Below are 23,856 nucleotides of genomic sequence, written 5' to 3'. Positions count from 1 at the left end.
TCAGAGAAGCAGGGTCCGGCGGCTGGTGCGTAACCCCCGTTGGTGCTCTTGCGCCTCGCTCAGTCAGTGAGCGGGAACCGGTCTGTATGTGGGATCCGAACCCTCGGGCGGGAGCGCCGCCGCGCTTCCCAAGTGGCGCACTATCCAGTGCGCCACCGGGCCGGCCCCTCAATTTCTTAAGAAAACAATTTTTCAAATGTACTGTCTGGCACACTATCAAACATAACCTGGCACATGAGGAAAGAAACCAACATAAACAAGAATGAATGGAGCTAACAGAAAACAACAGATAATAGTGATAGACTCACAGGGGCTCCATATAGTAGAGTTATCCAAAACAGACTTATATATAATGTATTTAAGAAAGTAAGTAATTGAAAATTTCAGAACTGAAAATCACAAAAATTGACATGTTGATTTGAAAAAGAACCAAAATGAAGTTCTGAAGCTAAAATAACAGAAGCACCTAAAGTCAATAGTTAATGGATGAGTTTAACAGCAGATTAGGCATAGTAGAAGAGAGAATTAGTTGTCCGGGGCCAAAGAGCCCAGTCATAGCCTGCCCAGGGTCATGAAGCCCTGCCAATATCTCTCTGGCACTAAAGATATAAATGCTGTGACGTTTCCGCCCTTTTATCTGTCTTACTGCTTACACAGCCCTAGGCGTAGATAACGCCGCTGCATTGCTTTAGATAGCTGAGAAATGTTCCCTTTCCTGGAATGACCTGACCTGTGGTTTTTCCTGGAAAACATCTGCATACTTCCTTATCTGCTGATTCCCTCCTGCTGGCTATATAAGCTGTGACCTTCTGGCTAATAAACGAGACTTGATCAGAATACTGTCTTGTCTCCATTTCTCATGTCTCTTGTCCCATCCAATTCCCACTCCCCCCTCCAGGGTCTGCATTGAATATCCCGCGGGTCGGGACATTTCTGGTGCTCAAACGTGGGGCACTGGATATGGGGGACACTGTGAGGAAGATGGCACATCGGAGGGTTGACCGCTGAAAATGAAAGAGTAAAACCTTCGTCCACTGCGGGAACCTGCCGCGTCAGGATAAGGTGAGTAAGCGCGCCCGGTAATGGGACAAGAATTAAGTTGTCATGACGTCTACATAAGACAGTTACAAAAGGCTTTAAAGACGTGAGGAGTAAAGGTTAAAACAACTGATATATTAAGATTTTTTGATTTCATGCAGAATCTTTGTCCTTGGTTCCCAGAAGAAGGGACTATTAATTATAAAAAGTGGTCTCGAGTTGGAGACGCTTTACAAGATTTCTATGAAACTTTCGGGCTGGAAAAGGTCCCTGTTACTGCCTTCTCCTATTGGAATTTAATCAGGGACATGATTCAGGATAGGGAAAAATCCCCAGAAGTTTCAGAAACTGTGGCCCAAACTGAAAAAATATTAAAAGCCAGTTCCAACACTGACCTCCGAAATCCCTCTCCACCGCCTAGGGAGGACGTAGATCTAATCTCCCTAGAAGATGAGAATGATGAGGTCAAGGCAGCTGGTGCCATACCTAAGAGATCTAAAAAGTATCCACTATTAAAATTAAGGAGGAATCATTTCCAGTCCTCCAACAAATACTTGGTCATCTGTAGGTTGTGGTGATTGCATGGCTTTCCAGGCTGGCTGGTCAGGGACATCATCCCTCAAGTGGTGGTGTGTCAATAAGCCTAGGGCTATACCTACTGCTGATGCACGCCCTGGTGCATGCCCCTGTCAGACTTTTGCTGATTCTATGCATAGTTCTTGTTACTCTGCTTTTCAGCTATGCACCCATGGAAACAGTACATATTATATAGCCACCTTAGATAAAATTTATTCAGGGTCTTTCAGAGGGGAGTTTGCATCTCCCCCCTGTGCTGTCGGATTGTCCTTGTCTAAATATAGCCTAGCCCCTAGCACGGGCACAGTGGGCCAACCTGTGTGTTGGTCCCTTACTGCTCCTATTCATGAATCTGACGGAGGAGGCCCTCAAGATCAGGCTAGGACATTTAAGGTACAAAGAAAAATAGAAAAAATGACCGAAACTTTGTTCCCCCCATTACAATATCACCTTATAGCCTTGCCTAAGGCCAGGGACGAGTTTAAACTCGACTCCCAGACCTCCAACATCCTTCAAGCCACCCATAGCTTGCTTAATGCCTCCAATTTTAAACTTGCTCAGAACTGCTGGCTTTGCTTAAGAGTAGGACAGTCTCTCCCCCTTGCCTTCCCCACTTTGCTTTCCAATTACTCCTCTGAGGGACAGTGCTCCTTAACCCTTCCTTTACAGGTACAGCCTTTACAGTTTACTAATTCCTCTTGCTACCACTCTCCCTCAGTTAACAATAGTTATGAAATTAATGTTGGCTTTGCCACATTCACTCAGTGTTTGACATTTGTTAACATCTCCACTCCCCTGTGTGCTCAGAATGGCTCGGTGTTTGTTTGTGGGAACAATGAGGCTTATACCCAATTACCCACTAATTGGATGGGATTGTGTGTTTTAGCTTCTCTCCTACCCAATGTAGACATTATACACGGAGACGAGCCTGTCCCTGTCCTTCCATTGATCACATAGCTGGGAGGGCCAAGAGAGCCATGCAGTTAATTCCCTTACTTGCTGGACTGGGGATTTCTGCCACAGTTGTGACTGGAACTGCTGGCCTTAGCCATTCTATATCTCAATACACCAAATTTTCTACCCAATTAATCTCAGATATGCAAACTATTTCCCAAACTATACATGATCTTCAAGATCAATTAGACTCCTTGGCAGAAGTAACATTACAAAACAGAAGAGGCTTAGATTTACTAACTACAGAACAGGGAGGTATCTGTTTAGCCCTACAGGAAAAATGCTGCTTCTATGCCAACAAGTCTGGTATAGTCAGAAACTGAATCAAACAGCTGCAAGAAGACCTGGAAAAGAGAAGAAAACAACGAGTGGAAAACCCCCTTCGGACTGGACTTAATGGATTCCTGCCTTATCTCTTACTCTTTTTAGGGCCGCTTGTGGGCTCGCTTCTTTTGCTTTCTTTGGGGCCCTTTTTAGTTAATAAAGTCACAGCCTTTGTTAAACAACAAATTGAGGCTATTCAGGCAAGGCCTATACAGGTCCATTATCAATGCCTTGAGATGCAAGAACAAAGTGGTGCCTATATGCCACTACATTCACCTTAACAAATGCTGCCTCTGTGAGCTGAACTGGATAGCCAAAGACAGGGTAAATCCAAAGAGGGTAAGCCAAAGAGGGTAAGTCCCCCGCACCACCCTAAACAAAAGGCTGCCATTAATGGCAACCCATTTCTATGACGGGTACTGTGCTTGGGATGGGTTACCCCAACCTAAGACAGGCACAGTTCCCGAGAGGTTCTCTTGGCTTGAAAAAATAGAAAAGGGGGACCTGTCCGGGGCCAAAGAGCCTGGTCATAGCCTGCCCAGGATCATGAAGCCCTGCCAATAGCCCTCTGGCACTAAAGATATAAATGCTGTGACCTTTCCACCCTTTTCTCCTTCTTACTGCTTGCACAGCCCTAGGCATAGATAATGCTGCTGCATTGCTTTAGATAGCTGAGAAATGTTCCCATTCCCAGAACGACTTGCCCTGTGGTTTTTCCTGGAAAACATCTGCATACTTCCTTATCTGCTGATTCCCTCCTGCTGGCTATATAAGCTGTGACCTTCTGGCTAATAAACGAGACTTGATCAGAATACTGTCTTGTCTCCATTTCTCATGTCTCTTGTCCCATCCAATTCCCACTCCCCCCTCCAGGGTCTGCGTTGAATATCCCATGGGTCGGGACAATTAGTGAATTGAAAAACAGTTCTGTCCACAATGAAGGACAGGAAGATAAAAAAATAAAAAATAAAAAGTACTGTAGGATACAGGTAATAGTATATACATTTCATTAAAAGTCTCAGAAGAAGGGCCGACCCCGTGGCGCACTCAGGAGAGTGTGGTGCTGGGAGTGCAGCAGCGCTCCCGCCGCGGGTTTGGATCCTTTATAAGGATGGCCGGTGCACTCACTGGCTGAGAGTGGTGCGGCCGGTCACAAAAAGGACAAAAAAAAAAAAAGTCTCAGAAGAAGAGAAAATGAATGGAGCAGAAGATACAATAGCAGAGAATTTATCAAGTATGATGAAGGACTTCAATATGAACATATGTAAGAAGCCCCCAAACCCCATATAAGATAAAACAACAACAGACACATCAGGATACAAATGCTGAAACCAAACACAAGGAAAAAACTATAAAGACAATCAAAGAGGAGGAAAGCCAGTTACTTTTACAGCAGCAACAATTAGATTGTCAGCTGACTTCTCAAAAGAAACAATGAAATCTAGAAGACAATGGAAGAGTACCTTGAATGTGTTCAAAGAACATAATGGCAATGCAGCTTGTAAAAATATATTTCAGGAATAAAGATGAAATACAGATATTTCAAAAAACATAAAATGCCAAAATTCACCATCAGTACAACATGCAGCAGCTTTTACTCTGTATATTTTGCTGTAACAAATCTTATCCAGAAGTATAACCTGTTATTAAGTCTTAAGTCCTTCTAGAGTATCACCAAATTTGAGGCTAGCTGTGGGACATGCTCCCCACAAATACAAAATACCCAACAGAAATGTATGCACTTGTGCACCAAGAGACATAAACAACACTATTTATAGCACTGTTATTCATAACAGCCCCAAACTGGGAATGACCCAAATGTCATTCTACACTAGAATGGACAAATAAATTGTAGTATATTCTTGCAAGGCAACATTACATAGCAATGCAAATTTTCAAACAATAGCTATACCCAACATCAAAGACAGATATCACAAATATAATTTCAAACTATAAAAGCTAGACACAAAAGAATATATGGTTTATGATTCCATTTATATAAAGTTCAAAATAGACAAAATCAATAATGGTTAGGTAGTAAAACTATCAAGAAAAGCAAGGAAACAATTATCATAAAAGACAGAATAGAAGTTACCAGTGGGCAGTAAGGAAAGAGGGGGCTGCATTTGGGAAGGAGTACATGGGGGGTGTGTGGCTTGCTAGTTACAGTCTATTTCTTAACTTGAATTCTGGTTACACAAGTGTTCACTTCATGATAATTATAAAACAAAATATTCCACAATGTTACTAATTGCAGCATTATTCGTAATATCAAAATATTTCAAACATTAGAAATGCCCATAACTGCAGAACTAGCTGAATAAACTATAATACACCCATGCTATGGAATACTATGCACCAATAAAAAGGCACAAGGAAAATCTCTATGTACTGATATGAAGTGATCTCTATGATACTGTTAAGTAAAAAAAAAACAAAGTGCAAAAATGTGTATAGAGTTTGCTACCTTTATGTAAGAAAGAATATATGTGTGTGTATGTGTACATATGTGTATCTATGCATTATGTGTACACCTACATGCATAGATACATACATATTCATACATACATATACATATATACTCATACATATACATGCATATATGAAAATGCATATAAAACAAATACATAGGTATGTATTAATTATATCTTTATAGCTTATTTTTGCCATAAAAACAAACACTGGAAGGATAGATCAGGAAGTAATGAAAAAATTAATTAAGGGAAACAGGATGTGGGGAGAAAAAGTGGACATTATTGGGAAGATTTCTCTGAGAATACTTTTTTTTTGACACATCATGTTGAGTTATGAGCCATGAAAATGTGTTACATATTCAAAAATTAAATTAAATTCAGAGAAAACCAGAAGTAAACATAGAATTGAACATAAATTGAAATGAATCCAACTATATATGAAATATGTAACAAAACCGCAGGAAAATAACTTATTTCATATGACTTTGGTCATTATGTTCTTTACCCCCTTAATGGAATATCTTTAAAGAAAAAAGAACTGCAAAAAATTTTAAACTTCACTTAGTCGTTGTATTGTAAATTGTACTGGTATTGTAATTTGAAAGCAAACATTCATGGTATTGGGAACCAAGATTTTCAGTGTAAGGGAAAAGAGTTAAAATGTAAAATCAAAGAACTTAAGGGGAGAAAATCTCTGCATTGTTAAATTTGAATTGGAAATACTAATGTAAATTTATGACTTGGAAGAAAATGTATTTCTTGGCTCTGTCCACTAAAAGTGCTTAGAAGTCATACTATCCTCATTGGCTATGAGCGCACCCAGTGTCCAGATCTTAGTTTCTAAATATTCTATGTCATTAAAGGAACTGTTTCATTACAGAGATGGCTGACTTCAGGTCTGAATAAAGAAAGACTAAGGTGAGTTTAGTTGTGTTATAAATCAAAGCAGCACTCAGAAAATGATGGGGTTTACTCAAGAAGAAATAGGTAACTTAAGTAGCCCTGCATTCATTAAATAAATGAAATTTGTAGGTACAAACGTTCTCACAAAGAAAACTCCAGACTCAGACGGCTTTGTTGGGGAATTACATCAAACGTTTAAAGAAGAAATAATATGAGTTTTACATAAATTCTCCCAGACTATTGAAGAAGAGGGGACTTTCACCAGCTCATACTATGTGAGGCGTGGACTGCAAAGAGAAACTACACCTGCTTTAATCCCTGAGCGGAGGATCTCAAAACAAAACTGAAAAAGCCTGTGTCAGCTGAATTTTGGTGTTCTCATGACTTTGAAGGTCTTGGCCACACATTCAAAGTAAGGTACAAAACATCAACTAAGGTTTGTTCTAAGTGCTGCCAAATGAAACTGCAAAACAGTTCACCCTGCCACATACAACCATTTCCGACAACAACATTCTTCCCCGATGAACGGTGAGGCATTCTCATGTCCGCTTGGGTGCTCTCAGCTGGTTGCCTACATCCAAGGACATGTGGTTCTCTTCTGTGGGTGGACTTGCTGTGTGGTCAACCTCAGAGAATGGGAAAGACTAAAGTAGGACAGCTATGTTTTCTTCTTAAGCATAGGTACTTACATCTCATCCTCAAAGCAGATTTTGGCATACTTGTCTTTGCCACCCCCGCTGAGTAACCGGTAGGCATAGGTGTTAGGGGGACAAGGGGTCCAGTGGTCACACTTTTGCCTTCTGGGGGCTGGGGCTGCAATGAGCAGGAATATAAGAGTTAGCATCACAAGATAGTTTACCAGATGAGCCTGCTGCCTGGCCATGAGCTCCAGCAGTTCTACTCCAGCACTTCAGACCAGCAACTTGCAGTGGTAGTCGGGGAAAAACCAGAGAGGGGGGGGAAGGTTTCCAAATTTCACTAGGATCATTGGAAATTCCCCCAATTTAACCTGCTTTCATCTAAAAGTAACAAGTATGCAAAGGGAGATGGGCTATTGAGTAGGGTAACAATCTCAAAAGGGTTGGGAATCACTGCCCACCATAACTCACATTCTTGGTGTACAGTGCATGCATGCATTACAATAGAAGAAAGAGCGCATGGGTCTAAGAGTGCTGGTGAACAAGGACAGCCATCTGTATAGCTTCTGCATTTACACAGCCTTAAACACCTTAAACCAAACACACACCCCTGCATCCCATACACCCCACATGATGTACCCTACACACCACATGCACACTCTATGCACACACCACATAACATACCACACACACCATGAACACACTCCCTCTCCCCCAACATACAATATACACATGACATGCTACACAAATATCACCATGCTGATCACAGATGACCCACTCTGCCTTCAGTTGTGCATGAGGACCTGAGCTTTTCTGCCCCAGATGCTATGATGTCAGTGCTGGCAGGTCCTAGAGATGTCTCTCCCAAATCTCCATTTCACAGGGCTCAACAATTCAGGAGGATTGATGAATCAGCCTGAAGCTGGGTTGTGAGGAGCCCAGTTGGCCCTGGATACCTTTGGTGCTTCCATCCCCCCACCTTGTTCTATGCACCTTCCACTGCATCTCCTCCACATGTGTCTCCTGCTCAGATCATGGAGTAGCTGTACATCATCACTCACAGCACTCACAGAGGTGTGTTTGGTTCAAGTTTAAACCCCAAGCCCCCAGAAAAAAATTCAGAAAGCATTCTCTCACCCTTCAAACTTGACTGGGGACTTGGCTCTCCATTTTATGGATTATTGTGCTTCTACAACTTAGTACAGTGGTCAAGTATATATAAGATAAGGTATCATGAGTAGGGAATCAAAGCATACCACTACAGAAAATCATCTAATCATACAAAAAAGACAGCAAGACAGGAAGAAACAAATAATCTATTTTTAAAAAACAGAAAACAATTAACAAAATGGTAGTAGTTAGTCCTTACCTACCAATTATTACCTTAAATGTAAATGGATACAATTTTCCAACCAAAAGACATAGAATGGCTGAATGAATTAAAAAACAAAAACAAACAAACAGAGAAACAAGACCCAGCTATATGCTGCCTATAAGAGACTCACTTCACCTTCAAAAACACAAACAGATCAAAAGTGGAGGCTTAAAAAAAGATATTCCATGCAAATGGAAATCAAAAGAGAGGAGGGGTGTCTATACTTACATCAGATAAAATAGACTTTAAGTGAAAAATTGCAAAAAGAGACAAAGAAGGTCGTTATATAATGATAAAGGAGTCATTTCATCAAGAAGAAACAACAATTATAAATATACATGCACCCTAAATCAGAGCATTTAAATATATAAAGCAAATATTAAGAGATCTAAAGGGAGAAATAGTAATACAACAATAGTAGAAGACTTTAATACCCCACTTTCGACAATGGACAGATCAGCCAAACTGAAAATAAGAAAATACTAGACTCTGCTTTAGTCCATTTAGGCTGCTATAACTAAATATCTTAGACTGGGTAATTTGTAAAAAACAGAAATCTATTTCTTACAGTTCTAGAGGCAGGGAACTTCAAGGTCCAGGTGCTAGCAGACTTGGTGTCTGGTAAGTGCCTGTTCCTAACAGATGGTGCCTTGTTGCTATGTCCTCATATGGTGAAAAGGGGAAAACAACCTCCCTTCAATATCTTCTATAAGGGCACTAATCTCACTCATGAGGGCAGGGTCCTTATGACTTAATCACTTTCCAAAAGGTCCTATCTCTTAATACTATCACAATGGTGATTAAGTTTCAACACATGAATATTGGTGGTACACCAACACTCAGACCAAGCCGACTTCAACTACACTTAAGACAAAATGGACCTAACAGACATAGACAGACTATTCTGTGCAACAGCAACAGAATACACATTCTTCTGAGGCACACAGGAACATTCTCCAGGATAGATTATATGTTAGGCCACAAAACAAGCCTTAACAAATTTAAGAATATTGAAATCATATCAAGTATCTTTTCTGACCACAATGATATGAAACTAGAAATCAATAATAGAGGAATTTCAGAAAACTCACAAATATATAGAAATTAAACAATATGCTCCTGAACAACCAATGGGTCAAAAAGAAAATTGAAAAATAAAATTTAAAACATACTGAGAGAAATGAAAATGGAAATACAACATATCAAAACTTACAGGATGCAAAAGCAGTTCTAAAAGGAAAGTTTATAGCAATAAACACCATCAAAAAAGAAGAAATATGTCAAATGAACCACCTAACATTACACCTTGAGAAACTAGAAAAAGAACAAACTAAGCCCAAAGTTAGCAGAAGGAAGAAAATAACAAAGGTCAGAGCAGAAATAAATGAAATGAGGACTAGAAACACAACAGAAAAGGTCAGTGAAACAGAGAGTTGGTTTTTTGAAATATATACAGAATTGACAAACCCTTAGCTAGACTGAGAAAGAAGGAGAGAAGACTCAAATAAATAAAATCACAAATGAAGGAGGGGACATTACAACTGATACCACAGAAGTATAAAGGACCATAAGAAACTATTATAAACAATTATATGCCAACAAACAATCCCATTTGCCATAACTACAAAATTAAAGTACTTAGGAGTAAATTTAACCAAGGAGGTGAAAGATCTGTACACTGAAAACTATAAAACGTTGATGAAAGAAATTGAAGACAACACACATAATGGGAAGATATCCTGTGCTCATGAATTGGAAGAATAAACATTGGGAAAATGTCCATACTACCCAAAGTCATCTACAGATTGTATCAAAATTCCAGTGTCAGTGCTCGCTGGTGGCAGAGCCCCAGGGAGCAAGGAATGAAAGGGTCAGGGCGGGAGGGAGGGGCTGCTGCCTTGTCTGTCTGTTGGCCTCCCAGGGGTCTCTTTTTACCTAAAACTGTAAAACTTCTAGAAGGGGGAAACAGTCCAGGACATAGGACTAGGCAAAGATTTCATGAATAAGACCTCAAAAGTACAGGCAACAAAAGAAAAAACAAACAAATGGGATTACATCAAACTAAAAAGCTTCTGCACAGCAAGGAAACAACCAACAGAGAGAAAAGACAACCTACAGAATGGGAGAAAACATCTGCGAACTATGTGTCTAACCACAGTCTAATTTCCAGAATATACAAGGAACTCAAACAACTCAATAGTAAAATGCCAATTAACTCAATTAAAAAATGGGCAAGGAAGCTGAATAGACATTTCTCAAAAGAAGACAAGCAAATGGCCAACAAGTATATGAAAAACTGCTCAACATCACTAATCGTCAGGGAAATGCAAATCAAAACCACACTGAGATACTGTCTCACCCCAGTTAGACGGGCTATTATCAAACAGACAGAATAACAAATGCTGATGAGGATGCGGAGAAAGGGAAACCCTCCACTGTTGGTGGGACTGTAAATTGGTGCAGCCATTATGGAAAACAGTATGGAGTTTCCTCAAACATTTACAGACGGAACTGCCATATGATCCAGCAATCCCACTTCTGGATATATACCCAAAGGAATGGAAATCATCATGTCGAAGGGACACCTGCACTCCCATGTTCATCGCAGCTCTGTTCACAATAGCCAAGATGTGGAACAAACCTAAATGTCCATCGACAGATGATTGGGTAAAGAAAATGTGTATATATGCACCATGGAATACTATTCAGCCATAAAAAACAACGAAATTCTGCCATTCGCAGCGACATGGATGAGCTTAGAGAAAATTAGAAATAAGCCAGGCACAGAAAGAGAAATACCACATATTCTCACTCATATGTGGGAGCTAAAAAAAAAAAAAGAGAACAAAACAAAACAAACAAACAACATAACAAATGAACAAAACAAATAAAACAAACAAAACCAAATAATAATAAAAAGTTGAACTGTTAAAAAGAGAGAGAAGAACTACGGGAAAGCGGAGGAGTGAGGAGGAATAGTGAAAGGCTGATTATTGGACACAAAAGTGCAGCAAGCCAAGAAAAACAAGCCCTACTGGTGTACAGTTGACCTAGAAATGTATAATCAATGATGTTTTACTGCATGTAACTAAACAACTGGAAGAGAGATCAGATGTGCACATCACAAGGAAATGATTAAGTTTTGCAATGACAAATAGGCCAATTACCTTGAATAAATCAACATACATTGTATACACATAATGAAATACTACTCTGTGCCTCATAAATATGTAAAATCAATATGTTATAATTAAAAAAAATTTCTTTTAATTAAGTATTGTTAATTGTTTTAAAGGAAAAATCTTAAAAAGCATAAAATGCTGTACAAACATTAATAAAAAACATTATCTTATTAAAAAAAAAAATCAAAGAGCACCGAGGCCTTTCCTCGATCCAAGGTTCCCAAAGCAGGGGCAGCAGATTCTGAAGTGGGAGTGTATGAAGGGAAGGGAAGAATCCCAGTTCCTCCTTTCCCTCCAGCTGGGAAGGGACCCAAGCACTCACTACAGAAGCGTGCTGGAGGTGGCAGAGCCACGGGCTGGGCTCTAACCTGAGCTGATCCTTGTTCCTCCCCTCCTGGCAGGAAGAAGGTGGAGGGATTGGGGCTCAGGAATTGGAATAGGATGACCAGTCCAGCCCAGTGAGCGTAGTCCTGGACAAGACCCTGCCTGCCCAGCATGCCCACTTCCAGACCCAGCACACTCACCTAAAGGCCTAGCACTGGAGTCCCCCTGTGTGGCCATCGTGGGAGACCCACAGGGACGCTCTACCTCTGGCCTCCTCTTACGGGGTCGGCAGCAGGAGGAGCAGGCTGCCATGCAAGGGCCGGGTATCATGTGGTGGCAAGTCCCCTGGGGCTGGGGTGGGTTGGGAGCAAGACCCCTGTGCCTGGACAGTGTGAGGCTTCCTGCCTGGTTGCTGAACATGCAGCCCCTGATACTCTGCAAAGTGCGGGAGCTGTTCATGGGGACACATGCAGGTGCATTATTTAGAAGGGAGGTGCTTGATTTTGTTCAGATTCTCCAGTGTTCATGTGGCTCTAGTCCACTAAGGGTGATGCAGAGATGGCTGTCTGTGCTTCCTCGCAGGGCCTGGGAACAGGTGGGGAACCCATACAGTATTAAACAAAAAAAGTTAGCAGGCCCTCCCAGCCTTCACTCCACTTCCTAGAAGCAAAATACATCATTATGTGAATAAAGAAAGAAGGCAGTCTCCTTATTCAGGATGGGGCGTGGAAATAGGTGTCATCTACACTGTTGCTTCATTTACAAATGAGGAGCGACCCCACAACCTTAACAGTTAGTGAGCGGGAGAATGACAACTGCAGGCTGCCACGACAACAGCCACCTAATGGAGGTCAGTTCATTCCTTCTTGAATAGGTGTCATCTACACTGTTGCTTCATTTACAAATGAGGAGCGACCCCACAACCTTAACAGATAGTGAGCGGGAGAATGACAACTGCAGGCTGCCACGACAACAGCCACCTAATGGAGGTCAGTTCATTCCTTCTTGACTGAGTCTGGGCAGGTGACTAAACACAGCTGATCTGCTTGTTTTAGTTCTGCCTTACAAGGTTTTCTGAGAAAAAATGATTGAACTACCTTAGATCTGCAGTACATGGAAGACAAATTCAACTGGGTTTCATGCTTTTAGCTCCCCCCTGATGCTGACAGCCTGGTAGTGTGAGTTGGGGGTGTGGGTATATGTAGCTTCCAAAGCAGATCAATCCCGAACAAATCTTTATTCAAATATTTATGAAACACCAGATACTGTCCTAGATTTTACAGGTACAGCAATGACTAGAATAGTTTACATAACAATAGGAGAGACAGAAAGTAAATAAGCTGAAAAAAGGTCATTACAGATGAAGATATGTACTATGTAGGAAGTAGGCACTAATTGCTCAACATGGGTTAGAAATTCCCTGCAAATCATCTAGAAAAAGAGAACAGTCCAATAGGAAAATAGGCACAGCACAATAGGTGATTTACACAAGAGGGGCAGGGGGCAAAGACCTCCTAAAGGTGACACACTCAGATCCTCTTGGCAGCCCTGGCCTGCTGGTTGCCGTGGGGTGAGCTCAGCTGCTTTTTGAATGGCACCCTGGCCACCTGAATCGGTGCTGGTGCTCTGGATCAGGCATATGTGGAGATTCCAGCGAGTGTGGGTTCCCACCCTAAGCTGTTTCTTGCTCCTCCTCCTGCCTGGCAGAAAGGAATAGTAGCTGTGGGCACAGCTTGGCTTCCCAAACTCATTAGGAACCTGAGACATGCATGGGATAGCCACGGGCTGCCCCTCTGTACCTACCACACTGGCAACATCAGGAAGCTGGGTCGTGAGAGTGTAGATGTGGATGTGGGGGTGCAGGAGCCCCATGCACTGCTGGTGGGACGTGGGTGGGCAGGGCCACTCTGGAAAGACGTTGGGCTCGACTCAGTCTAATTCAGATGACATGTACTCTATGTCCCAACAGTTCCACTCCTGTTTATATAGATCCCAGTGGAAATTTCACCCAGGCCCATCAGTAGACTTGAGTGGGGACGTTCCCTGTGATGGAACATCGTGATGTGACAACCTGAGGCAACTGGGTGCCTGTCCCTGTGGGTGCAGACAGGGAAACAAGGAGGTGCGGCACAGGCGGGGTACCAGTGAGCAGCAGTAGGATGGAACCCCCATAAAGGCCTGGTGCTGAGACATGAATAAGAAATGGACAGGGTCTACAATATAACACCAAAGGACATTCCTGCAGACAGGACAGCCCATTTTGCAGTGAGATATTCGAACAGAAGGGTGTCACTAAACATCTCAGGCCAGTGGGGAGAAATGGGAATGAAAGGGAATAAATGAATACAGGAAGGGAGGCCCCACCCGGCGTAGCGATGATATACTGTGCTAGCTCAACCGCTGGTACCAGAGGTTCAGAGAATGGGGGTGGGAAGGGTGGTGAGGGAGACAGACGGGCAGAGACAGAGAGTGGGAAGGGAGGGAGCCAGGGAGAGCTTTGAGGAGAGGCGGCCCAAGCAGTCCAGCCCTGGACGGTGGGCAGCAGCCAGTCTTCGTTTCTCCGGGGCAGGTGAGGGACAGAGCATATGCCCTTCCCGGGTGAGCAGAGTCTTTCCCACGGTAGATGAACTGAGCTTGAGACTTAGTCCTCGCAGTAGATACGGGGACAGGGAAATGCAGAGAGGCCAGGCAGGTGCTCAAAGACACCTCCAACCACTGCAAAGGCCCAGGAGGGTGAGACGCAACAGCTGGGTGTGGCAGTGAGCCCTGCACTCAGGCTCGGCCCAACTGCTGAAGTGCTCTGTGCCTCAGTTTCCCCAGCAGACAAGCACCGACTTCCAGGTCGATTGCACACCGCCCAGAGCAACACGAGCTCTCTCCTAAGGGTTTGCTATTGAAAAGTCAGTCTCTACGAAAGTCCACGTTTCAGGCCGGCGCCCCCCAGCATCCATAGAGCCCCCAAGTGGGCCCAAGGAGTCTCGATCAGATCTCATTCACCTCCAGGGAGTGATGGAGGCCAGGGATGTCACAGGCAAGGCACAAAATGTCTCATTTCCCACGGAGCTGGATTCTAGAAACTAGAGGGCCACAAGCTCAACATGGACCCTGCCACCTTCTAGAACAGACAGGTGGGGACTCCGAGATGAAGGAAGAGGGGGCAGCAGGGACCAGTGCTGACTCACCAGGAGCATGCATGCCGGCTTCATCTCACTCCTCCCCTTCCTGAAAATAGGGCGCTACATTGCAAACCCCCTTCATACATTCCAACAACATTGCTTACTGGTGATTTAAAATTTTGGGAGGCACTTGGGGATAGACTTGTTTAAAATCTCTCCGGCCTCAGGTCTGGGGACTGAAGGCAGGGAGGAGTTGGCTGCTGGGTCTTCTGGGGCCTAGATGTGAAAAACACAGGATGCGGGCTTGGGGTGCAGCCAGCCCAAGCCGTCCAGGAGGAGGAGGCACAGAGATGCCACCTGGGGATGCTCTGAGGGAAATGGCAAGGCAGGCAGGGCTGCCTGGCATCCCATAGGCCGCCCAGTGTGGCGGTCATGCAGGCCGAGACAATGGTGCAGATGGAGGAGAGTGACAGGGGCTGAAGAATGAGGGGCAGGACAGAAAATGGCATGTAGGTAAATTCTCTCTTTCTGTGAACTACCAGCCCTTGGCTGCTTCACAGTTGGCTAATGCCCCCGCTGCAGCTCTTGTGGGGTCTGGAGTCTGGACACTCCTACCAAGACTCTACACCTAATAAAGAGATTTAAAAAAAGCTACTTTGGGATAAAGAGTCTATGCTTTCTTGCTTTTAAATTCATAAAGCACTATAAAAGTATATGTATTATATTATTCTATAAAACATACAAAATGTTATAGCATAGAATTTCTTAACACAGAAAACTCCCTTGGTCATTTTCTGACAGGACTCGAAAACTGTGTTTGCCTACAAATTTGTATGGCCTGCTTCGTGCAGGAGTTTGGGGACTCCAGGACAGCAATGTCGGGGACTACCACATTGTGCTAGATGTAGTTAAAGGATTGATTTGGGGGAGAAAGAACTGAATCTGGTATTGGAAAGGACCTCAGTGGTCCCTCTTCACACAGCAGGAATGCTTTCCTCGGGATCCTTGGCAGCCTGTTCTGCTCTTCAAAAACCTAATTACTAGAAATTACTGGCACTGACTCATCCCCTGGCTGTGTCCTCTAGCTTGCTGCTGAACCTGGCTCAGTCTGCTTTTCTTAGAGCGAGAGGAAAGACGTGCCTCATTCACTTCTGCAGTGACAGCCATTCCAGTATTAAGAAAGTGGTGTGTCACCCTTCAGTTTTCTCTTACTCTGCTGACCACATCTTGTTTCTGCCACGAGAGGAAAGACGTGCCTCATTCACTTCTGCAGTGACAGCCATTCCAGTATTAAGAAAGTGGTCTGTCACCCTTCAGTTTTCTCTTACTCTGCTGACCACATCTTGTTTCTGCCACGGTCCCACTGGATAATCCTCTAACAGCGTCACTTGGATTAATGTATTAAGTTGCACTCAAGATGGATTTAAGGACTTCAAAGCTCAGCATCTACCTTTCTGTCATCCGAGGAGTGTCCCTCCTTGGCGTCCCCGCCCTTCCCACCCTGTACCATTTACACAGTAATCCTGGGACAGGCCTGACTGTCTTTGTCCATTTGTATCTGCCCACACCATATAAAAGGCGGTCATCACATTTAGAAATGGTCTCAGTGGTGCCAAAGCCCACAGGGCATGCCTGGCGCCTCCCAGTGCCCCTCGCCATCCATGTGCACTTCTTTCCCTTGATTGGCACAGCCCCTTTTTTCACCAGGTGTGTTCGCACTGGGACGTTTCTAGCCCTTCTTCCACATGTGCATATAGTTACAGTGTGTCTGACAGAGGGGTGGGAGCTGGCCAGGCTGGGATGAGGGTGAGGCCACTGAGATGCTGGCCTTGGGCACAATTTAAGGGGTACCCAGAAGCTCAGGAATCAAAATAAACACTTCAATGTAATATTTAAAAAATCAAAATGAATGCAAAACAACCATGATGAACAAATAACAAACTTCTAAAGGAAGATAGGATGAAACAAATTTAGAATAAGACACATGCAGTCCCTGCAGGCTGGAGGCAGCTCCTGACCAGAACAGCGGAGGTGCAGCAGAGCCAGGTTCCTCTGACTCTTTTCTAGTTCATAGACCAAGACCCGTTCCAATCTATCCATAAGGCTGCATTAAGTACAAACACCCAGCATTTAGAGAAATTAATGGGCCACTCTTCTCTGCCCCATGAGGTTCTTTCAAAAAGTCCCTAAAGCGCTGATTACTCCACATTTCTGTCACTTGGATCCCATCACGTCCTCCTCTCAGGACTGCGTCTCCTGTGTGGCTCCTCCTCTCAATTTATGTCATCAGTCCTATCGGATCCGTCCTATCGGATCCGTCCTTCCAGGCCTGGCCTCAGCACCCGCAGCCTCGGTAGCCAGTCCAGCACGGCGTGGCTGGCCTCGTTTTCCACAAACACTGACATCATCCCCTGCCAAACGGGAAATGCAAGGAACACAGGGCCCTCGTCTGAAGAGAAGGAATTCCATGAGTCCTTTCGAGGACTGGTAGGTTATCTGTGCGATCCTGGCTTCCCAGTTTCAGTCTATTTCTAGCAACCGTGTTGAACTGTTAGTTTTCTAGTTTTCGTATTCAGTGGCTTATTTCTCTCAGTACTCATCTTACCTGCCAACGTGTTCATTCCTGTGATTCAGATTCTGGTCAAGTATGTCACTCACTACCTGTAAAGGCACTGGGGGACTTGTGCACATTTAAAACAAACACTCTCCAGAAGCGCGTCAGAGTCACCCTACCTGAGCAAAGAGTAACAGAATTTCCAGAGCCTGTGCTGATTCCAGCAACTGTGTCTCAATCCTTGAATCTTCTCCAGAGTCAGGGAAATTGCAATCTTTCCTGCCTGTTCAGCAATATAAGCCTTGTGATGAGTGGTCTGAGGGGGATGCAGGGCTCCTAGAAGGTCTCAGGAGCAGTGGCTCCAAGAGGCTGTGCATGCAGCACGTGGACGAGAGGGCAGCTGTGTTCTGAGTGAGGCCATTCCTTAAAAGCCTCCCCGCCAGCCTCACCAGTGACACAGCACCAAATAAACTTTGCCAAAAACCAGTATGGACCTGTGGACCACACATTCCCTGTTCTAATCTGTCATCCACTTTAGCACTGAACTACAAATCATTATGCTCAGTCCCCAAACTCTGAGCCCAGCAAGTCCCTAAGCAGTCACGTGTCCCTCCAAAGTGCAGGTTCCAAGCCAGAAAGAGCCAGGACGCAGTTGTCATGACCAGAGCCACCCCTTGCCACCCATCTCCCACCATTTTTGGGTAGGAAGAGGGTGACGGGTATCCCTGGCCCGCCCCACTAATGACCCCGTTAAGTGACTGGCTTCAGAAACACCATCTCCAGGACAGACTTTATGCTGTGTGAAAACCAATCAAATGAAAGAGACAGCAAGCCCTTTGAGGTCATCTCCTATGTCCCCCACAGGCATTGTGCCTCATCCACAGTATATATGCAGTGAACAGGTGCGATTACAGGCAAATTCAGTGCTGAAATCTTATTAAAAATAAATACCTCAGTCATAGTCAATTCCTATAAAGTTCTTTTTTGGTGGGGGCCATAAAAGGCAATCAATTTGAAAAGGAATGGCTTCTACAGAAATTTTCTTTTATCATTACCCAGTTTTTTATATTTGTGCAAATTATTTTCTATACTTTATTTCTGTCTGAAAAACATCCCAGCATATCTATTTCCAATGAAATTATGAAAAAGGCCATAGTTTTTTGATATAATTTCAATAGATCTTTTATAATTTCACTTTGTTTCCAATTTGAGTTTTATTCCAAATGCTTATTTTTATTGAACACATTCTGCACATAAAGTTTCTCCATTCAGTTTCCTAACTTATGATCTGGCTTTTAAGTTCTTCTCTAGTAGACTGTGAGATTCTCAGAGGTAAAGGGTAAACCTTAAAAGCACACACACTCAGACTATGATACAGACAGGGCGGTTGTTAAAAAATACCTGCTGAATTAATGAACAAATAGACTTTAACAATAGGCATTTCCTTCTGAACAACTCAACCTTTCCAGGAATATGTACTCTAAAATAAAATTGGAACCAGGAAGCAAATAACAGTGTTTAGTGTCACCTGTACATAATATTGCTATGTATAAAGTACAAGGGCCTAGATTTTCCTTGTTCCTTCCGTATGCCTGTGAATTTAAACCTGGGCTGCCTGCACAAATGCCTTTGGTGCTGGCTGGTCGCTGGCTCTGTTGTACTGGTAGCCTGCCCAGCTGTGGCTGACCACTGCCTCACAGGAAGGGGGGCCTGGGGTTCCAGTGCTTCTGATGTTTCAAGAGATGCTATAAAATCCAGGGTTTTGTGTAAAATCCCCTGGTTTTTAAGTATCAGTCCACATTTTACTTGTTTTGTTTTTAAACAAATCTTGTCCGTACTCCAGATCTGTCTTCTGGGCCCCAATTTGCAGCCCATGTGCTGTATACTAAATGTTTATGTCCTCTCCCAAATTCATGTATTGAAACCTAACCCCCAGTGTGATGGATTTGGAGGTGTGGTGGCTGGGAGGTGATTAGGTCATGAGGGTGAAGCCCACATGCAGGGGGTTAGCACTCTTACAAAAGAGGCCCCAGAGAGCTCGTTCACCCCTTGTGCCTTGTGAGGACCCAGTGAACAGGTGCTGTCTGTGAAGCAGCAGTCGGGCCCTCACCAGACACAGTATCTGCAGGCGCCTTGATCTTTGACTTCCAGATCTTGGAGTTACAGCCTCCAGAACTGTGAGAGATAAATGTCTGTCGCCCAGTCGATGGTATTCTGGTACAGCAGCCTAAATGGACTAAGAGGCTAGTTCTAAGCCAACCTTGCAAACAGTCCTGGGAAATATGCGCACTCACTCTCTTGCTTTACCGAGACCTCTTCTCAATTGTTACCTTCTCAGAGACTTTCCCTGACCATCCCCTCTAGATGGCATTTGTTCATTTTCTAAATTGCTGTCTCCCCTCTCTAGAGAATCACTGCAGAAAGGGCAGGGGCCTCAGTCTCCTCAGCTCCTGGACTGGGCCTGGTGTGTAGCAGGCCCTGAAAAATGCAGGTTGAACGGCGGAAAGGAGCCAAGGTAGCCTGCCACAAAGCCCAGCCTTTCTAAGCTGATGGTCAGGGGCAGTTCTGTCTACAGACACAAAGTGCCTTCTCAGCATCTGATGTTTCTTTCACATCTCCTCAATTACTTGATTTTGCTTCCCAACATTTTAAAGATGGCTTCCAAACAGCTGTTCCATCATTTAGAAACTTTCAAATGACTCGAACTTAGAACCAGGGCCCCTCCTGTGTTTCACATAGCAGGAAGGTGAGACATGGAGCCTAAAGAGGATAGTTCAAGGTCAGACCGCAGGTTTGGAGTCATGGCAGGGCAACCTGAGGCCAGACAGTTCACGTCTAATGTGGGGATGAGAAGTGGCATCTACCTCGGAAGGTGAGGGAACTGAATGGGTGAATGTCTGCAAGGCACCTTCCTCCTTCTCCTCCTCCTCTCCTCAGCACCAATAAAAGGCAGTCAGGTGGGGCACAGCTGAGACCGGAACCACCACTCCTACCACTGCAGAAGAGTGGCAAAGCCTCAAAGTCGTTGGACTGCCCCACCCCCGGCACTCACCTTTGAGGATGGGTCTCTCACCAATGCTCCGGATGTTATAGACAGCGCTTGATAGGGACGTGTCTGGAATGAGCTCTGCTAACAGGTACCCCAAATACCAGGCACACATGGAGGTGAAGACTAGGAACACAGCCTTGAGAGCACCTAGAGACAGATGGCAAGTCGCAGCTGTGGATGTGCTTATGTCAATCCCAGCCCACGGCTCCCCTGCCGCCCTGCAGCCTTTCATCCTCACCCGCCCTCAGGCGCCAGTGTAAGAGGTACTGCTGTAAAGGGACTTTACTCCTGGAGAGGCAGTTCCGGGGTGGGGGAGGCAGTGGGCACTGAGGGCACAGATTCACCTGCCGTGAGGGAACTGTCTGCTCCCGGGCAAGTTGTTATTGCTGCTGTTGGTCTGGGTCTTAGAGCTTCCTCATAATGCTAAAGTCAATGATTCATTAAGTGTCTTGTGAACCAACACACCCGACACAGAGGTGAAAACACAAATGTTGCTCAGTCCTTTGTGAGATGCAGTCTGATTTAAATGTGCATTTGCCTCCTAGTTTACCAGAGTTCTGAGAGACAGGTCCCTGACACTTAACAGGCGATCCACCACCAGGCCTTTTTGATTTTACCCACAAAATATCATACAGATCAGGACGCGTTCTGCAGTTTGCTTACCCAAACGACCATAAAGCAGAGATGGCCACAGGCCTTGCAAAAAAGGATGGTGGGAATTTGTCCCTCAGCATTTAAATACAGGTGTTCCTCAACTTACAATGGGGCTGTGTCCCAATAAACCCACTGTAAGTCAAAAAATCCTAAGTCGAACCATCATAAGTTGGAGAAGGTCTGTATGTGCTAATAGGTACAGTATTAGGAAATGGGAGAAGGGGATAGGGAGGAAGGGAAGGAGGAGAACAAGGGAAGGAAAAAAGAGAAAAGAAAGGGAGGGAATTATCAAATCTGAAGGAGTCATGGACCACAGCTTCATTTTCATTCCTGTCCCCATCCCTGGTGGGCGATAAAACCCAAACCTCTATCAGCCTGGCTGTGGCACCTGCCTCTCAACCCACCCCGTGTTCAGCCTCTTCAACATTTCCAGCACCTGGAGACGTCCCATTGTTTCTCATGGGCGCGGCCACCCACAGCCCCATCCCCGGGGACTCTACTGAGTCAGCACGTGCTTGTGCTCAGAGGGGTCATGTCAGCGCAGGGAGGCGTGCTGATGGAACTAGATGCTTCTGGTTCACCTAGGGGTTTTGTTTTGTTTTCAAGTGCATATTTTTTCTATTTTCCAAACTGTACGTACATTCCCCAAGATAGTAAGAATATTATGCAGGGATCGCTTCCTGCTGGGAAATGCCCAAGACAGTGTGACCACTGCAGTTACTAGGACAGAAAGGACATCTCAGAGTCAGATGCAGTCCAGGGGCCACCTACTAGAGGGCAATTCTGGACCCATGAAGACATGCTTCTACTGATGGGATTTGCTTTAGAGAAGCTGTTTGTCAGCAGAGCCTGGCCAACATGGATTCAAGTCACCTGATGATGGAGGCAGACACACCCACGCCTCCCCTCGGTGAGAGGCCAGGAGGGCTGAGGGTAGATGGTTCATACTTTGGGACTGGGCTGCTTGTGGATTCCAAGCTCCACTGGCCTCAGTGTCCACTGTCATCACTGTCCTGCCACTGAGGCTTCTTGGCAGAAGGCCTGGGAAGTGCCACTCTTGGACAGCACAGCGGGAGTGCACAGAAACCCGCCTGAAGGTCCATGTGCCAATACCCATTTTGAGGAATCAGGATGCCCACGACCAGGTCCTGCAGGGAAGTCATGGTGGACAGCTTAACTTCTTCCATCCATCCATGTGAATGTCCTTCTGGAATTGTCCACTTGGAACAGACCCAGCACTGAACTGGTGTGCTGAAGGCAACGTCCATTCCTGGAATGTCACCAAGTCTTTATCTCAAAACTGAAAGTGAATGGCTCTGAGTTTCTGTGGGCAACTTCTCTCACAATCACTCATGCCCAGATAAATATAAACTTGGTAAAACCTGAAGCTTTATATGAAAGAACCACATAGCTCATGAATGAGTCATGAGATCTGTGAGTGAAAAAGCTGTAAGTGAAGAAAAGTGATTTAATAATATTCAGCATTTTCCATAAGTGACAAAATGATTTTATAGTTGTACAATATAGAAATAATAAAGAAATTCTTCCAAAATAGTTAAGTGAAAGTCAGTGACCTAAGTGAGGTGTTATATATATCTGTTTATCTTCTAATCCATACAAGTTATCAAGAACAACTATTGTTCATAAACAAACAGTTTTTAAAGAAAATATAAATATATTACACAATAAGTCAAAAATCTTAAAATTAGGCTTTCCTACATTTGGAAATGGAGCAGAAAAGGCAGCATTTAGAACTTTCTGGAGTGTGAGCACGCCACCAGAATGCTGGTGCTGGGAGGAGACAGTGACTGTTCAGTCTAACACCCTCCCTGAAGAGCAGCTGGGATCCGGAGTCAGAGGTGCCCTACCAAAGGCGCCAAGAGAGCTGTCGTTTCTGAACTTTCCACTTCTTGTAAGACATGCTGCCTTGCTCCAGGAGGAATCGAGATTCCTCAGATTAAAGGTAGAGAACAGCAAAACCAATCGAAAGGGTGTGTGTGACAGAGGCCAGGTCCCCAGAGCGCCCAGTCATAGGCAAGTGGCAGAGACACAGCTAAGAAGACAGGTTTTGAGAGATGAAATGACCGGTGAAAATAGTGTTTTTTTCCTTTTCCTCTTTCCTATTTTTCCAAATCACGCAGTGTGAAATAATTTGAAAAATGGGAAAAATAAAAGTAGCCTTATAAAAAGATGCTAGGGAACTGTCACAGTCAGCTACACTCAGGCAAGGCATGTTCACCGGTCCCCCCGTCCCCCATCCACGTCCCCCAGTGACTAGAAAAGTCTCACTGTCCCTTTTACCTTTTACCATTTCCTGGGTCGGTCAGCTTGAAACGTGACCAGGGACTCCTGACTCCAGCTGGAGGAGCCCCACGTGGAGTCCCAAAGTGGCCCCAGAGAAGGGGCCCGCGGGGCGCGCTCTGCCTGGCTCTCCGGTGCCCCCTCCTAGGTAACATGCGACACTCACTGACATCCCCAGGCACCCCAGCTGGGGTGGCGGACCGGGCAGGCGGAGAGGGAGGAAACGGGCAGGGGTGCCCCGCCCGGCCGAGCCAGCCAGAACATTCGCCCCTTCTGGGTTCGCCTCCCCAAGTCCTGATCCCGGGTCTCGGAGAAGACCGGCCCGCGCCAGCCCCCACCCCCAGGAAGGGCGAGGGACGACTGTCCTCTTTCCCGGCTGCCGCGGGGAGGCGGG

The 23,856-nt window shown here is 44.7% G+C and overlaps 1 protein-coding gene across 1 annotated transcript in view; it reads right to left on the bottom strand.

Annotated features, from left to right (window-relative positions):
- Positions 1–23,856, bottom strand: part of FAM3B (family with sequence similarity 3, member B) — a 37,622-nt gene that overhangs the window by 13,224 nt on the left and 542 nt on the right. Inside the window, exons 2-4 of the mRNA XM_008571219.1 lie at positions 20,746–20,833; positions 20,511–20,654; positions 6,959–7,082 (exon numbers count right to left, since the gene is read on the bottom strand). Of these exons, the coding sequence (XP_008569441.1) occupies positions 6,959–7,082; positions 20,511–20,654; positions 20,746–20,833 (356 nt within the window). The remainder of the gene's footprint in view (positions 1–6,958; positions 7,083–20,510; positions 20,655–20,745; positions 20,834–23,856) is intronic.

The sequence above is a fragment of the Galeopterus variegatus genome, unplaced genomic scaffold, assembly GCF_000696425.1.
Source record: "Galeopterus variegatus unplaced genomic scaffold, G_variegatus-3.0.2 Scaffold668, whole genome shotgun sequence".
NCBI classification, from domain to species: Eukaryota; Metazoa; Chordata; class Mammalia; order Dermoptera; family Cynocephalidae; genus Galeopterus; species Galeopterus variegatus.
This window is presented reverse-complemented; position numbering and strand designations above follow the sequence as displayed.